Source organism: Seriola lalandi, unplaced genomic scaffold (genome assembly GCF_002814215.2).
Source record: "Seriola lalandi dorsalis isolate HSWRI2012SDOR001 ecotype SW California unplaced genomic scaffold, Sedor1 jcf7180002054486, whole genome shotgun sequence".
NCBI classification, from domain to species: domain Eukaryota; kingdom Metazoa; phylum Chordata; class Actinopteri; order Carangiformes; family Carangidae; genus Seriola; species Seriola lalandi.
The window spans coordinates 1,403,207-1,421,885 of record NW_019525039.1 but is presented as its reverse complement, the minus strand read 5'-3'; the positions used below and the strand labels follow the sequence as shown (position 1 = coordinate 1,421,885).

Genomic DNA, 18,679 nt, shown 5'->3' with positions numbered 1-18,679 from the left:
TGCGCATACATGAACTGTGCACTGTTCTTGCTGAGTTCTGTGTTGCCATCGTGAACCAAGACTGATCCTGAACAGTGTCTTTGTACAGACGTTATCTTTACTTTAACATGCACTGTTGATGATTTCAATTGTTTTTGTGACAGACAGGGAGGTCTATTGGAGTTTTGGGGGAAATTACCACATTAACGAGTAAAGTGAGGATAAACAAACCAAGAGACAGCCGAGAATGTTGTGAATGTTGTCTGGTTGTAAACGCATCTACCTTTCCATGGTTCCTCCAGTCATTTCACTGTGTTACTCTCTGTCTGTCTCTTTCTGTCTGCCTCTGTCTCTTCCATCCCTCATCTACAATCTACTTGTCAACTTTCTGCCATGTTAGGATTCTGGTGGTGTGTTATTGGAAAGGTAATGCTGTGTTGTTTGTCCAATTACTCTCTGTCTCTCTCTCTGTATGCGTGTGTGTGTGTATGTACACATGCACGCGTGTCTGTTTTCTGTCTCTCTCATCTCACCATCTGGAATAGTTGTTCCATATTTTTTTTCTCTCTTTCTGCTGCCGTGGTTGTTTTCTCCTGTCAGGGCCTCTGTTTGACTCTGCTGATTAAGCAACATTTTGTGTCCTATGTAAGTTGCTCACACACACACACACACACACACACACACACACACACACACACACATAGATTATTACAGAAAAGCTTTGCTGTAGTTCCCAAAGGAGAACCCGTGGCTATTTTGGGCAGTGTGGAGGACTTAATACCGAGTGAGTGAGGGTTTATAGAAAAGGGATTGAATAACACAGACGATCCTCTCTAGACTGAAGGAGAGCCAGGATTATTGCTGGTATATTCATTAGCATGGCAATGACGAGTCAGAACTTTAAAGGACTAGTTCAAACACTTTGGGTAATAAACATACAGAGATTTTGATGGGAAAACTGATATCACTCTCATGTCTGTTCACACGTTTGTAGCTACAAGCAGCAGGCAGTTAGTTTAAACAGTGGAAGCATGGGGGAAACAGCCTGCCCAGCTCTATACAAAAACATACTGTACAGTGTAAAAATGACAATAAACAAATTCAGATTCAATCTGCTCAACCAACTCGCCCAAATGTCGCCCTTAAATGTTGCTCCAACTTTAAAGTTGGATGAAGGAGATTATGCCACAAAGCAGAGCTCTGCTCATGAACATTTGACCCATTCTGGCAGAAAAATTAAACCGAATAGTTCAAAGTCCTAAACCCAGTTCTCAGTTGGCTTAAGAGCTCCACTGGTAATCATTATAGAGACTGTGTCTAACAGTTCAGTTTTATTGTAGCCTGTGCTTTTGCAAAATAATATGTTTCAGCAGCTCTTGAAATGCTGATGCAAAAAGGGCTTTAATTTTGACCAGACTGTATTGTACAGCTGGATCTATTGTTGGACAGTGGATAAAATGAGAAATAATTCATCTTAGAGATGAAAGCAAGCTCTGGCAATGAGAGCTCTCTTTGTGCATGTTCACACACATGCACTCATGCACAAAGCCAAAGGTATATGATTTTTCTGCAAGTGACCTTGAAAGCAACTCGAAAGAGCAGGAAGATGAAAAGAAGATGAGATGAAGAAAAATGATGGAGAGCAACAGGGGAAAAGAAGAGGAGGAGCAAGGTGGAGGGAGATACAAAAAGATGAAACAAATGAGGTCAAAAAAGAGACACACAGCAAAGACTGACAGAAGACAGCTTGACAAAATGAGGAGAGAAAAGAGCAGAGATAAATAGAATAGGTGAGAAGGGAGAAAAGAAAGAGGGGACACTGAAGCAGCACAGCTGCCCCAGTCAAGAACAGATGAGCCTCTTTTTCATTGCCCCTCATGCTGCTCTCGCCGCATCCACGTGAGAGAGGAGGGGATGGAAGGAGGAGGAAAGGGAAGAGGATCAGGACTGCTGAACACCACTGCATGGCAATCCTGCACCATCCCCTCGCCAAAAATCCAGCTTCACCAGTTGTTTCGTTGAAGATTTAGTTGTACATTTTAATTTTCTTAAAAGCATGGGAAAAAAAATAAGGGGATGAAAAAATATAATTTATTATTATTACTATTGTTATTAGGAGTAATACTACCATAAAAAATATTTACCAGCATTTGAAAATTTAAAATAGATAATATTAATTTAACAAGTAGAAAACTAGAAAGTCTGATATAAGATATATGTAATATTAAGCTAATTATTCTTTCTTGTCTATTGTATATTATAATATACATTGGCTAAAAAGAAGTGAGAAAATATTTAAGAAATAATAAATAAAGTTTTGTAGTAAAATCACAGTTACGAGGGTTGCGGATTTCCACATGAACATACACAAACACACACGCACATACACATACACGAATACACACACAAACACACGTGCTTGGACTCAGGGTTTTATTGAGAATCAGATTAAGCTGGTTTGGTGATTTTCTGGTCTAATGAGTCAGGGATAGAAATAAATCTGTTATGTGATGGTTTTGGCTGGGGGAATGGGGAAATTGACTACAGTATTCCATCATCATTTGGTCAGCCATGTTCATTCTCAATAAAACCTGGAGGGATCATGTTGATGTGGATATGTATCATATTGGGTTGAAACGTAACATTCAAATAATACATATTTAAGAGTGTGTCCCTGAGTGAGTCCACCTGTTTCTCTCACTGGAAATAAAACTTGTACAGAGAGCAGCAGTCTTCCAGTATATTGACTCATAACCTCACAAGTCATTTGAGTACATACAGTATTTAGTAGGAAGGAAATGGTTGATGACTCATTGTGAAACTTTTTAAGACCAGCCTCAAGAAGAGCCATGTTCCTGAAAATGTAAGAAGTGGGTATCAGAAAGTGTTGGGTAACCACGGATACATCACAGAATGAAGTAAGTGCTACTGTCAGCTGCTTCTCTCTGAGTGTGTGAGACAGAGAGACACGTACCTTTCAATATACAGTACATCTTATGTTAGAGGAAATGCCGTCATTAGCAGAGGCCATCACTGGTATCTGTTTTACAAAAGGTAATTAAAAAAACATCAGTTGCATTTCATTCATTTTCCTATGTAGTCTCTTTTTATGTGGCCACAAAATAAGCTCTTATTTAATATGTCCCAAATAGAACTGAAACTAGAACATGGTATTGGGTTTCTGCGCCCAATAAAAAAAAGAAGAAAAAAAATCTAAAAAGCTCTTTCTGCTTGAACCTTCTCATGTTGCTTAACCAGTTCGATATCCTCATTTCACGGCTTGTTATCTTAGACTTTTTACTGTAAATTCAGAATTTGGTAATTTATATATATATTCATCTTTTGCGTTTTCTTTATGCATTTTAAACAACAACAAAAAAATCACCATATCATTTGAATTCCATATTTTTTTTATCAATCTTGATGTATACATAATTTTGGTTGGACTTTGCTATAACTGCAGTTAGAATACCGATCCAAACTAATGAAGCCTTCAGAACAAATGTAAATCAACTCATTTGTTGGATTTTCTTGTTCTAATCTGCACCTATTTCAGATATTTGAGAGGTTTCAGAAATGAAACCAGTCTAATTTGAATGATGTCTTTCATAACAATTTAAACTTTTCTCCTCCCCAGTGTCTCACTTCTTCTACTTCTCTACCCCCATGCTGCCCTTTCAACAGCATCTTATTCCTGGTAATGTCGTGCATTGTTTCCCATCAGTGCTGTCTATGTAAGAAGGCCACTGTACCTTTGTGTAATCTGGTCTGTCTGAGCCAGTTCAGTCTCAGGGGGCTGTTATTTCCTCTCGCTGTGAAGGACAATGTTAGAGAGCAAGTGTGTTAAACTGTGTGTGGGTTTTTCTATGTAAACTGGCATTTTGTGCGTTTTTTAATTTTATTTGTGGGTGTACACAAGTATGTTTATGGTAGTTAGGTAATCACGTTTTTCCTAAGACACCATGAAGTCTGCATCTGTGGAGTGACTCATCCTCCTCTCGTCGCACGACGACAGCAGTAATGCTGGACTCCAGCGCCATCTACTGTACTGCTCATGGCAATGCACCTCTACAATACCCAGGGTGAACGAGGAGGCAGTTGTTACAGAAAGGCCACGGGATTTAAATATGGGAAAATCACATCACACTAAGAAAAGTGGATGTTGCCCATTCATTTCTAGAATTCTGGTGCTTCAGGATCGCCTGTTGCTTCAGTGGAAATGCTGAGCTGACAGCAAGAGAATGTGGCTCTGTTGAGAAAAGCTAATGGAGAGTGAAGTCATGCATGCTCGCCCTGCTGGAGGTTCCAAAAAAATTGACCCTACAGCACATCTAACAGTTATTTAAGAGATTAAAGAAAACAGATGAGGGCTTTAAACACTCCAGTCTCCAGTGTATCAGGTCCACATTCAGTCTGGTACAGTCCTGCAAAACTCTTATCTTATGTTCTGTCTGTGTTGGCACAAACGTGTTAATATGTTGCCAGCAATAACTTCATTATAGGCTTCATAACGACGGTCAAATATAGCACTTTCAATGACGTCAGCTACAGAGGCAGGGATGAGTCAGTTTCCTTGCAGCTCTTGATAATAGTGTGCAATCAGTCTGTTAACCTCCACAGCTTCAGTCTATTTTTTGAATTTCCACCTGAAAAACGCACATTGAAATTCAATTCAATCAGTAATAGCTCTGTAGCTGCAAGGCCAAATGAACAATTTTGAAGTACAGCAAATCTCCCTGTCCCTATCACTAAGCCAGAGTGAAATTCAAAAAACTACAAAAAAAACTAAAAACAACTGAAATTGGTTAAGTCACATTTAAAGTTGAAATGTTTTTTTTTTAATGAACTGCCATGGCTGCAAAGCCTCCTCAGACTACCTCCCTTAATGCAGATCTCCACCATCGTTGAAATGTTTGTAAGTCATCCATTCAACACGTTTCCACTACAAGGCCTTTGCCCTCAGTTCTGGGTTCAGTTTAGCTTAAGGGAGTGGACCTTGAAGAAAAGGACGTCGTCCATCTCCCAGCAGAGGGTGTCCTTGAGCAGGATGAGTGATTCTTCAATGTGCTCCATTAGCACGACCAAGTGAAAACACTCAGCAGTGTCAGGCTGATGCTCTCCTCTACATGGGGGTCATCAGAAGAGCAGGTATCTCCCCCCCTGGGATCCAGAGGAACAACTTGACCAAAGTAATGGAAGGACGGCTTGTGGAAACACAAGGGGTTGCACAGGATATTAAAACACAGTTGTAGTATACACAGTAGCATGCAGAGCTTTAAAGGGATACGACATCAACAAAATATCAAATTTGTTGCCATCCTCATGTCACTTAAAACACCAGTGATGTTTTAAGTCAGGTGATATGACTTAACTTTGTCCCTCTCGAGGACATTGTAGGGAATCTAAAAGCTTTTGGACCCAAAACATTTTGTGTCATTAAAAGTCATAATTTTCTCTCAGATTGATCTGCACTTCTGTCACCATAGTGGTAAACACATGCTCCACTGGAAAGCATTGGAAAACATTGATATCCAGCTTGAGTGGTTTAAAAGGCGTAAAAAGATTGGTGAGCATAAAAGTCGATTTTATGATTTATACCTGTTTGTCATTGTTCATCTGGTTTAACGGTACGTATCAAACACAATAAACATTTACTGTGCAACATCGTCTAACCAGAGAGTTCGTTTATCCCATACAAATACAAGGATTCTCTTTTTTTCCATGTCAGAAGTGGTGACGGTAAAAATAAATGAATAAATAATTAAATGAATGAATGAATAAATAAATGAATAATTATTGAAATACAAAGATGCAATTAGATTCATTGACTATGAATTGCAGTGTTATGACTTAGATAAAAATCTGGACTTTGAATCTGAAGTTGACCATTTGTCATACCATTACCTATATGGTGTCTGAGATAAAAATCCCTGTATTATTTTCTGGGGACATTTTTCGAAGGTGTTCACATTTCTAACATGAATGGTGCTTCAGAAAAAAGCTAAGATGAAGCTGCATGTGCAAGAAAAGAGCACAATGGTGGAATAAAGATGTAGAGTAGCACATTTAGAAAGTGACCATGATATGACTATCTTTTGTCATCAGAGATTGAACACTGCCTATTATTACATTTAGATGTGCGGTATGAATAGGATTTTAAAGCATTGGTAGACAAATGGCAACCATGAGACTGATCCAGGAAAAAGGTACGACTTAATCTTCAGAATCAGATTTTTAGGAGATCTCTGGAAAAAGAGGAGTGAAAAGTTTTCTCTTGTGTAATGCAGCTGTGGTTGTGTCAGTGAGTGCAACATGGTCAGTCTTGAAACCAGATCGATGAGTCTTTAAATAGAATTTCTGTCAATGATTTACAAGGGATTGTTAAAGGTCAACTGATGCTGTAAAATGTCTGCAAAGCAAAAGCAACAGATTGTAGGTGGGCCAGTAGTTATTCAAATCAGTTTTTGCTCTGCTTTTACGAAGGAGAAGAACGAACAATTGGGGGGGTTTCTAGCAGAGATGGTCAAGTTGATAATGAAGAAAAATGGGTCTAATGCAAAGGACACCAGTGTCTACTTGCAAAGGGAAGGATCGGAGAGCAAAATAAGGCTCATAGTGTGGACTATAGCGAGAGTTAACAGTGGTTGAGTGAGAGAGCTCCAGCAAAGGCTGGTTCAAAGTTATCAGCACATTGTTTTTGCTCAGAGGAAAATAAAAATTGACCCAAAATGTCAACAGCGGGCTAATGTTTACCTCCTCATGGCTCAGCAATGAAACCAACAGCCTGACAAGAGATGCATTCACTTTACCTTAAGCTTTCAGTCTGTTTGTGTGTCTGTCTGTGTTGATATCCATGTATCAAACCTGAAGTATAATTTTCGGTCTTGGACTCAAAGAAAATGAAGGAAGAAGTTGTTTTGGAGAAGGATTACAGTATGTGCACATAAACTCACATGCGCACACACAAATTATATTCCTTTCAAAACTATTGCCACTCTCATGTAAATAGAGCAGCAGAAAGACACTGACTCAACTCAAACAAATCTTTTGGTCACTGCTGCTCCTTTGAGGTCAAAATTGTGCTCCGTGAAATACTTAAATACTTGAACACAGGCATCACACAAAATGATAAGCAGCAGTGTCTAATATCAAAACATATAATGTGGTATTGTGATTGAGGAGTTTTATTTTTTTGGTAGCCTGGTACCAATGAAAAACATAACAATTTTTTTATGGTGCAACTGTAAAACAGCTTTTAAGGGCAGTGAAAATTCTGTTGACAGGCTCCTGAAGACAACCGCAAACATCCGGTGAACAGGCGAAGAAGAGAGAAAGGTGTTCTCACTATTATGTTACAGTCCATTTGGGGATATTTCTTATTTCATCTTTATATTTTTGCTGTTAAACTAATACATTAATGTCAAGTACTGAGAAAAATGTGTTTTTGTTCCTGTCTGTCAAAGTCTAAATCTAGTGTGAACACTTCTAATGGGGAATGAAAAGCCTGATATTCATATTCTCAGCAGTCAGGCTTATGGCTAATGACATTATTGATTTTACTCCTTGAAAAGCAGCCACATGTCACCTCGCCACTTTGCATAATTTTGCAGTGCAACTTCATATCACAGCGGTAGCCAATATAAAATATTACCACCCATTGTCTAAGGATTTAGATCAATCTTTTAGATTGAATTTCTATCCCTCAGATGATGGTGTGTTAAGAAGAAGCTATTTAATGAATGTACTTTGATGCTGCATCTGTCACAGGCTAAAATATTCCTAAAAGAAAAACCTACCAAAACACGCTTCCTTTATAGGTATACACACAAGTCAAACCAACAAATATGAGAAGACTAAAGAAATGAGTGTGTGATTCTTTTTTAAATGCAAGATAGCATGAAAGGAGATTAAGCTTTCCTAACATAGAGGCTGCATTCATATTATATAAATACCACCATTTAATTACAGACACAGATGTGGATAGGATTCGTTTTTTAAACATGCAAATGAATATTGGATATTTGGAAGTTTGATGCACATATTACATTGTAATTTAACAAACATAGCAGCTACCAAAAAAACAAACAAACAAAAAAAACCTGTTATTTTATAATACACATCACCTGCAATGCCAGCAAGTGTCAAATCTGCAGTTGCTATTGCTTTTCTCGCCTGTAGATGGAGCACCTTTGCATGTGTGCATGTGCAGCTGCTGTTAATGGTTTAGGTGCCACCATTTAGGGTTTAGAGCTACTTTCACTGTGACTCTGCAACTGGATGATATTGGCTGGAGCTTGTTTCATGTTCTGTACATCTTGATAATCTCATCCAGACTGGAACAAATACAGTATGGTGTTTGGTTACATCTGACATCAGACAATAAAAAAGTGGCATGGTAATTTAGAGCAAAGGACATAAATAATGAGATATTCTGAAAACATCACTCTTCACCATATCTACTTTTCAGTCGTTCCTTCAAAGGCTCATTCAGCTTTTGTCTCGTGTGTTTCATCACCAGTTAATGATATTCCTCACATGTCCCAACAGCTTAGTGAGCCACAGGTTAGCGCCCAAGTCTGTCAGATATTGAATTTCTTGGGTCAACATCTTTCGGCACAACTGCTCATAGGCTTTGTCTATATTTTTATTCAAGTTGTATCCCATGATGGACTTTTCTCCGATGGGCTGCCACGGCTGCATGGCGTCTTCATGAATGTTTCCAGCGGCAACAGAGTGACCTCCCTCAATGCAGATCTCCACCATCTCTGCATTCCTCCTCCTAAGCTCTGCCACATCCTTTGCCATACGCTCTCTTCCGTAAGCCTCCACTTTCTCCCACAAGGTCAGGTTAAAATGTTTGTAAAGCTTCCAGTCAACACCGTTCCACTGCAAGGCCTTTGCCCTCAGTTCTGGGCTCATTTTAGATACAGTGGATTCCTTACGGGAGTTGAGCTTGAAGAAGAGGATGTCGTCCATCTCCCAGCAGAGAGTATCCTTGAGCAGAATGAGTGATTCCTCAAAGTGCTCCATTAGTATGAACGAGTGAAAACGCTCACCAATGAGCCGGATGCTCTCCTCTACACGGGGGTCATCTGGATCCAGGGTGTTGTCCTGCCCAAAGTCAAAGAAGAGCAGGTTCTTCAGGTAGAAGGAGTTAATTCCATTTGGGCTGAAGTAGAGTTTGGGATCACGCAGGAACTCGGACATCTTGTCTTCACCTGGTATCCTCCAGGTCAGAGGAACAACATGACGAAAGTAATGGAAGGACGACTCAAAGAGCTCTGCAGGATCTCGCAGGATGGTGATGTAGAAGGTGTCTCTAGGCATCACTTTGGCCACCTCGGACGCATCGAAACGCATGTGGTTACAAATGACATTAAAACACATTCCAGATTTAAAGCCTTGAACGTACGTATGCTGAAACGGTGAGGGGTAGAAGAAGTCGTTTCGGCTGCTGGGGAAGGCAAATTTGAGTTTGTGCTTCTCTCCAAAGCGGAACAGGATGTTGATGAAGGTGCTGCTTCCAGTTTTATGGGTCTTCATAAACATGAGGTCCACTTTAGGAACACAGATGTTATTGTCTTGCTGTCTGCCATTGGTGGATGACTGGGTGTTGTGTTGGCCTGGTTGAGGAGCACAGGAGAGAGGCACTGGGAGCCTAGAAAAAAGTCATAATATGGAAGTTCATTAGTGCCACAATTTATCTTAAAAATCTCTCTACACTGAAAACTATAATGTAATGTGTACTATTGATATGGAGCCAATTCATGTCTTTGCATGCAACAATATTTTTTATCTTTTGCCAAAATATCCAAGTTTACAGCATTTTCCACTCATGTACTTATTATAGCACAAGTGAATACTTTGTTTCAAGGCTCACACAGTCAATAAATAAACCAACGATAACAGAGGCACACTTCTGTTTAGATAAGGATCATAAATAAGCATCAGTATTAAGTGGTAAAATTAGAACATACGGTCTATAAGCGAAAAGGTTAATGGTTTGAAGCTTAACAAGAAAATCCTAACAAGCTTATTTGCCATGTCTGTGATTTCTTTCTACTTTTTTTTTTTTTTTTTACTGAATATCCTTTTCTGAAGATATTTTGCCTCTGCAGACTGGACAGAACTTATGGTAAAGCTTTATTTTACTGGAGCCTTTATAATCCTAATAACTGCCAATATGTTTTCCAACATTTTCAGAGGTTGCTATGGGACTGTTATACTATTTTAGGCAATGCTGTGACAGATTCTTACTCTGGTGGACTGAAGTTAATCCGTAGTGTAGACAGACAGTACAGCAGAGTCATACTGATGAGGAGGCAAGCCACAGTGACACGTTTGACCATGAGCAGCCACCACTGCCTCTTGTTTTTGGAGCATGGTAACGAAGAACTGAAAAGATCACTGCATGAGAAGAGGAAGAATGACAAAGGGAAGGACAAAAATGATCTAAATCACACTTCCCTTCACAAAGAACACATACTGAGTTTTGCATTTATGTATGGAAAAAGTTCCAGCACGAGGTCAATCAACCTTCATAACTGCCTGAATAATAACCAAAGCAGACAAGCGGAGTGAAATGCAATTTTTTATTTTCTCAGTGTAACATAAATGAGTGAAGAAATATAATGAAAAACTTGATCCAGGCAGGCTGGTATGGGTCAAATCCAAGGTTCCACAAGATAAAAGCTATGAAGACAAAGACAGGTTGTCACAGCAAAAAGTTGTTTGTGTAATTACAAATATTTTAATTGTTAATCTTCCTGGTATTATTAGTCTTGTTGTTTTGTCATCTTTCAATGTTTCTAATAAACCAATCACAAAGATTATCTTTGAACTTGAAAAAAAAGAGCAAAGACTAGTTTCACTTCTCCACTGCAACAAATGCCAATGTGTGAAACATTTCTTCAAACCTTGATCTTTTTAGAAAGTACCATTTGAGAATAACTTTATATTATCTGAACTGAATTTGTGTGATTATTGAATTAAAAAGGGCATTAGACTTAGTTGTACTGTAATGCTACAGTACAAATATGCGGAAACCGAGAGAAATTGAAGTTGAGATAGTTTTTATCATGTTTAATTGATATAGTTTGCCGACAGTGATCTAAATATCATATGTAGCCCCGCTGTAAAAGTAAGGGATTAAAACATGTCAGTTCCTATTAAAGTTAGGTGACAATAATTCTGTAAAGTAATTAAACTGAGAATAATTTAGTTTAATAAAAAGAAAAATTGTTAATGGAGAGGTTGAGATAAAGTAGTCATGAGCAAGATATGATGTTACAAATAGTAAAATAAGTAGTTAAAACAATCTTGAGGATGACTCCATTGCTGCTTCCATCTAGCTTCTCTCATCAGATTTGGACCTGTTTCTCAAGGACTGCTGCCAAAACTGTGAGTTGAACTTTCTGTGTTTTGCCCTGCTGAGGGTAAGGATTTCGCACCAGGGCATCACACAGGCTTGTAACGGTTTTTGTTTGGTGTGTGTAAGTGTGTGTGTAGGCCCACTGTAGAGTTTTATTAAGTATTTGATGTTAATCTGTCATGGAGAAATTGTGTAAAAGGGGTGAGGTCTAAGTGATTTGCCACAGACAAGACATTTGAGTTTGTGTTTTGATATCTTGGTATATAAGTCAATTCAGATTTTTTTTTATTATATAGGCCAATATATTTTCCAGTAATTTATTGATTCAATCATTTTCAAAGAAATTGAACCCAAACACCCCATCATTCCAGCCTAAGGTGAGTAAAACCCCTTGAGCACGGTATAGAGTGTAAGGGTGCTACACATATATAAGAGACACTCATTTATATGTTATGGCTATATTGACTTTGTGGAAATCCATTTATGAGATGCCACAAATAATGATAATTATTACCATTCAGTTTCCATTTTAAAATGCTGTTTAATCAGCACAAGGACGACATCTGTTGAAGAGCAGACCGTGACCTCTCCCACAGTCTTATTTGCATCATTGAGATACTTCCTCCCCGGGGAATTACAATAGCAAAATAAATATTCTTGGTCAGTAATTAAACATCCAAAAAAGCATGGTGAGTGTTGTTTGTACCCAAAAAACAAAACTGCCAATTAGTGCACTCTCAAATAAAATCTGAAGTTATAATGGTATTTGTACATATTAGAAATTCATGGTAAAAGTGTTAATCAGTCATATGTGCTGCTATGTTGTTTTTCCTTGGTCTTGTCAGAAGAGACAAACACAGTATCTTATGAGACTATACTATAAAGACTATTTTATGAACTGAAAATACACCGGTATCTTGTTGTTACAGAAACTGCACAGTGTATTGCATTAACCATTTTCTGTTCATTTGAACTGACTAAAAAATCATAAATCCACTGTAAACTTCAGACAGACTAACAGGGTTATTGTGTGTTTCAATCTCTGTTTGATTTTGACTTTTATGACTTTGTTTAAAAAGATAAAGGACAAAACATTCATGCAAAAAGAATAATGGAATGAGAATAGTTAAACCACAGATGACAATGATGATGATCAAATGATGATCAAAACATCACATTAGATTTGAAAAGGAAAAGCATAAACGTACCATGTATGTGGCATGTCAGTCGCGGGGCCGTCACGTTGAATGTCTTCCTGATATTGCTGGGTATTCATATCTTATCTGTTTATGGACTTTTTATGGTTTACCTTCATCTAACCTGGATGATACTTTGAACCCAAACTTTGTCATCGCCCCAGTAACCAAATCAGATTGGATATAAAAACCTGTCCATGCAGACATGCCAGCTGTCGTGCTTTACTGCAGTACCTCAGCAGAGGACCTCGTCTCCCCATGGCTCAAGAGTATTTTACCAAACCAGCGAGGGGTTGAACTCGAAAATCACTTCTATGCAAATTGTAAATGATAGATGCTTTTCTAACATTTTTTTTTTTCACTTTTTAGAAAGCTCTCTGCACCTCTATTTAAAGTGAATTGCTTCTCTGTCTTTTTTCACAGCCTCAATGATTTCTTGAAACAAAAACCCAGTGTTTTTGCTTTCACAATTAATCACATCCTGGATTATTATTGCATGTTTGACTATAAAATAAATGGTCCACTAAAAAAGTAAAAAGTTTCACACGGTGTATTAATTACATTCATAAGCTTGTGGTGACGGGCTTTCTTCATTCAGGTCAAAAAAATGCTGGAACACTTTGTTGTATATACATTGCAGTCATTAACCCCATTGCAAAACATCTGTTGACAACAGCACATAGTGTTATAGTCCCACACGAGTGGACCTCAAAGATAAAATTTTATATAGAATATGAAAATTTACTATGTATCTCTTGTTAATTTAACATGAATTTAATTTAACTAGCCTACTATATTTTTGGTGAAGAGGAGAATTATTTTGGTTTGGGTTACAGTCAGTGTAAGATTGTTGGTCATTATATGATTTCCTCCTGTTTGTCAGACTTTGGTTTACAAGTACAAGCAGCTGTCAGAAAGCTCATTAGAAAAATGGTCAATTTAATTTTATGACACTGCAGATGCTAAAGTGATATGGTAATTTTTCTTCTTTGAATAATCCAACACTTCCAAATGCTGTTTTTGTCCTTTGTGAATAAACTGCAACATTTTTCGTTTTACTTTATTAATTATACAACAAAGACGACCTTTTCCATCTATTGTGTCTCTGTGTTCAATGTGTGACAGGTGGGTAACAGTGACCTCTAATGAAATTTGTGAGTAATAGCATAGCATGGGTTTCTGAGGCTCAAGGCACAAGCTGCGATGGAAGGACAGGGTCAGGTCTACAGAGCAAAATCCTCTCAACTGGTAAATTCAGCAAGATATAGTCGGATTAATGAGAGGGCCCGAGACATCGTGGCGTTGCTGAGTAGTAATCTTTGGTAAATGGTCACTGTGTAAGTTTCAGCCTAAACAACAAAGACACCAGAACATTTGGTGGAAAAACCTGCTTGTTATACTGGTTTTAGGAAGACACAACTGGAATTTTTTTTAACTGGGTCACTGTTACTGAGCATTATAACACTGAGCATGTTGTCCTATAGCAAAAGCTTTTCCAAATGAAGATGAAACATGCAGCTTTCTTTTGCTCCAAATTTGGAGAACACAACTGGAAATTCACCAGTCTGAACTCCATCACCAGAGCACAAAGCTGGGGCTGGGGAATTTGTTTGAGCGACACTGTCAGTATTGTTATGGTTTCCTCAAAGTCCCGTCGTGAAAGCTCTGCTGCTCATTAGTCTGTTGTAAAAGAATGTGGTGTCCCAGGCTTGAAAAAAGCATATTCCTGAAAATATACACAACATTTCTCATCTTTAAAACACATTGCTGGATAATTAAGAGCTTAAAAAACTAATCTGTAGCAGACAGGACCTGTTTAAAGCCACAATTATTCTTTATTTTTCAAAAATAACACGAAGATGGTGTTTATATGACAGGCCTTTTTTAAAATTAAATTCAGTTTTATTTGATGTAAGACTCTGAAGAGAACATTTCTGTCAAACAACATTCATCTTTGGTAATAATCCACATGGAAATTCTGTGGCTAAGGATACCCCCGCTGCAGACACTGGCAAAGCAAACTTCAATTTATTCTGTTTTATTGTTATTTCACAACTGACAGAGAACTAATTTCAATTGGATCAAATGTGTTATACATAGTCATCACTGTCAGTCATCATGAAACTGTATAAATACGCGACTGTGTGAATGGATATTGTTGTTACTGTCTTTGTCCGGATATGGGTTGTTACCCACAGCCACTTTTACACAGTATCAATACACAACACTACTATACAACAGTTTTAAAGGATCAAACACTCTTACACAACCTTTTAGACCGTCTTTCCTTTATTGCAGTGTCACACTCAGCCCAATTAACCCTTGACACTATGTGCAGAGAAACAAACAAATGTTTGAAATTTGAATATTGGGCATGGACAGTGTGTTATAAATCATTTACTGTATATATCTGGTATCTGCTGACTCTTGTCGACATTTGCATTTAGGAAGATGAGCTAATATAATGAGCTAATATAATGTTAAACTTGCTGGAGCTGTTGCAGCTTTTCGGCAAGGGAAAAGGAAAGGTTTAGCTGGGATGTTGGGTGAAACAAAAACAAAAAAACAAAAAACAGAACAAACACACAATCAAAAAAACAAAAAACAGAAACAAAATCAAAAACAAAAAGAGTACTTTTGAACTCTGTTTTTATAGGTGATGCAGTCTATTACTTTACTACTTTGTTATTCTCTTTTTTGCTCTCCATGCTGTTGAAGGGCTGCAGGGAAAGACACAAGATGAACTGTATGGTCAGGAAAACTAAACCACAAGTGTATATCAAAATTCTATTAAAAATAGATTATTGCATAATGTTTTGATTTGTTTTCAAACCTTTTATGATTAGTTAAAAATGCAGCAGCCATCTTAAGCCTTTTACAATTTTAACCAATTTTACCTTTAGCTAATTTCTTAAAGTTGCCAGAAACTAATTGCCTCGCTGTGAACATGGGGCCTTTGGGGGATTTACTGGCTTGGTAATCCAACCATGAGTTAGCAAAGATGGTAGTGATGATGTTTGACAACAAAAACTCATGTGCCAATGTGTGTGGTTTGGCTAATGCCTTGGGAATGGTGGCCTATTTTGTATTTATCACTACAGAAGGCAATCTCCACTACATTCCAGCCATCTTTTTACAGCTCCACAAAAAGCATTCACTTTCCATCAAATTTGCCCAAACAGCTTGTGCAGCATAAGCTGTGTTTTATTGACAAACAACTGTCCTGCGGGTCCAACAGAGAAATATATATTTCTTGCACTCTGGTGACCTGCAAACCAAGAGCAGTAGACACTGACCAGAGAGATATTTTTTTGGGAGGCTCCTGTCTCTGAATCAACATTATGTTGTACTGAAAAAGGAATTATTGCAGCTAATGCCAACATATAAGGTCCACACGTTTCCTGCTATGATAGCAGCATTGCGGCAGACTCCAATGGGTGCTCTGGGGAGTGAATGGGAAGATAAGACAGACGGAGGAGGGGTGATAAACTCATATTTGGATTTGGAGTGCTGAAAATTTCACCCCACAAGGCAACAGAAAATGAAAAAGAATCTCCTACTAGCTAACCAAACTCCAACTTTGCATATGAATAGTAAGAATATGAGAAATCATAGCCGGCTTTCATAACAGCTGGAGCATGTATTATTCATGAGTTGTGCATCCTATACAGCGAGGGCTCTGTGTGTGAGGGAGTGTGAACATTATGGCCTATATGTGTTATCTCCTCGCCTCCTCTTCTATTTTCTCATTAAGTGGATGGGTGAGGAGCAATAATCAAATTTTTCATTTTTTGGCAACACTCACTTCTGTACTCTTGCTATGTGTTCTCCATAAGATGGGCTGTTGGCATGGGGAGAGCGAGAGAAACAAACAGGCTGTTTTTGGTTGAAGGCGCAGCCGTCGTGATGACAGAACGTGGGCCAATGTTTACTCATCTTGGGAATGAAAGACTCCTCTGACTTTGCAGAGGATTTAGAAGTTAGACAAGCATGTCCAAACACACACACATTCATAGAGACAAATAAAGCCCGCTGACTCAATTCCTTCTCTTCCCCGTCTCTCCTTCTGCCACTTTCTCCTTAATTAGTTCGCCTCTCTTGTTTTTCCCATCTCTCCCTGTTAGTTTCTCTCCATTCTCTTGCTGCCTGTCCTGCTTTCAAAGCAATATTTTACTTTGCAACACGATTTCACTTAGTTTCAGCTTGGGAAATTTGAGTGTTCAAATGACTGAGACAAGGTACAAGTTGTGTTTTTCATTTGAAAGACTTGAAAGAAATTCATCTCCACCACTTTGATGTAGACGTTTGATTATGGTACTGTTTACTAAACAGCTAGTGTCTCCTTGTCTTTGCCTCTGCATCATAGAGCAGTGAGCTTTATCTGATTGTCCTCTCTTATTCCTGAATTTATCTTGTATGTTCAGGGTGACTGGCCTGCTGTGTCCACACAGAGGCCTCCATCTTTCATTTAGAGATATCTTTTTATTTTTAAGATCACTCAGGGTATTCTGTCTATCAATGGTTCTATCTGTGGTTTTATATCTCTTGGTTATGGCTTTGGTTATCTGTCCCAGAGGTCAGAAGTGATTCAGGCAAAAGTGCCTTTATAGACTCAACTTGTTTAAAATTATGAAGAGGGAACCCCAGGATAACTCGGCCCTCCAGAGGATCTTGGTTTTGAACTTGCTGTTGTTAATCTGGTGGGATATCTTTTAGATTCTCTTTTCTAACATCCTTTTGTCAAATTTGTTTGTGCACTATTTTTCATGCAATCACATTTTTTCTTATTCAGATAACTGCACAATAAAATATAGTCACTTGGAAATTTCATCAATATCAAATTTACATGGTCTTGTTTTCCACTAATCTAAACTCAGTCAGAATAATATGCCTCCTGCAAACCCTGTTGGTCAAAATAAATACATTCAGACAAATATCATCTCACTTTAAAGGGCTGGATTCAAATTTTTATTTTATATTCAGACATAAATAAATCATTTGATTTGACAAGTTTATATTTTATGTATATCTATATACGCTACTGTGTCTTCCGCACACGTTTCACTGTTCCACTGGGAGGACGCACCTCTCTTCTTTCCATTCCTTCTCATTTACGAGACCTCTCTACCACTCAAGTGGTGCATTTTTCTCAGGAGAACTATCACTGAACAGCAGATGTTTACAAGTGTGTGGGAGATAATGTGTCTTTGGGGCTCACTGTCTGTACATTAATTCCCTATTTTCTGATAATACTATTGATTCACAGCAGTATTCCAGCAATTGTATCAAATGATATGCAAAGTGGTTGATGCAGGTCAGTATTTTTCAGAGGCCTGTTCACAGTGGTTTTTTTTCATTTGGTGTATCATATCAACTTTCAGATTGCTTACTGTGAATCATATGAACAGGATACCTTATCTGGATATAATGTAATTGACAGCTGATAACTTTCCTAATACCACTAGAGTGCCCTATATTAACTCATCTGATTAGCTGCAAATACAAAACCTGAGTCTTTAGTTGTCACATTTGGAAATTCTGAATTCTGATCGGGAAGATTGTGCTCATCAAACTAAAACTGATACATCAGAAAAGTAATAACAACTTTTGTTAGCGTAGATAAAAGGCCCATTGTCTGCCTTGTTTTTAATGATTTTCATTAACTTCTTTTAGAGAAGCATTTTGGATTTTATGTCCCCATGCGGCCAAAACACACGTTTCTTGCTACATGGCAACCCTGTGTCCCGAAAAATGTAAATTGTTTCTCAATCGACCTGTGATGGTGAACACTGCCTGGATTGTGTTCGGGGGTATTTTGTGTGAATGCAAGCCTATATTTATGTACTGCTCCAATGTTACAAGGAGGTGGTTGAGGTTGATAGCGATCTTACAAGCTGCGGCACTTGAGTCTGTGGTTTGCACCCTCACTCACCCATCAGTGGTTTACGAAGAAAAAGTACATTGGATGCTGTTCGGAAAGATTGTGTTTTCTGTCGAAAGATAGTAAACACATTGTGTCTTGTGCATTTCAGACTTTTTTTGTGTTAAACTGAGACTGCCAGCGCCTAAACAGAGTCTAAAGAGGTTTAGTAATGAAGTAGTCACTGCAAGTAGATATTTGTTTTGCAAAATC

At 38.1% G+C, this 18,679-nt stretch overlaps 1 protein-coding gene across 1 annotated transcript; it reads right to left on the bottom strand.

The window, feature by feature from the left end:
• Nucleotides 1–7,841: 7,841 nt before the first annotated feature.
• LOC111659686 (galactosylceramide sulfotransferase-like) lies at nucleotides 7,842–12,577 on the bottom strand. The gene is made up of 3 exons (XM_023412686.1): nucleotides 12,559–12,577; nucleotides 10,237–10,386; nucleotides 7,842–9,637 (listed from the first exon to the last, which is right to left on the bottom strand). Exons 1-3 carry the CDS (start codon nucleotides 12,570–12,572, stop codon nucleotides 8,491–8,493), a joined length of 1,311 nt encoding a protein of 436 aa, XP_023268454.1. The 5' UTR covers nucleotides 12,573–12,577; the 3' UTR covers nucleotides 7,842–8,490.
• Between the last annotated feature and the right edge of the window lie 6,102 nt (nucleotides 12,578–18,679).

Coding starts and splice junctions, on each gene's coding strand:
- LOC111659686 (XM_023412686.1), bottom strand. Junction 9,638..10,236: donor ATTAACTTCAGTCCACCAGA/GTAAGAATCTGT, acceptor ACTTTTTTCTAG/GCTCCCAGTGCCTCTCTCCT.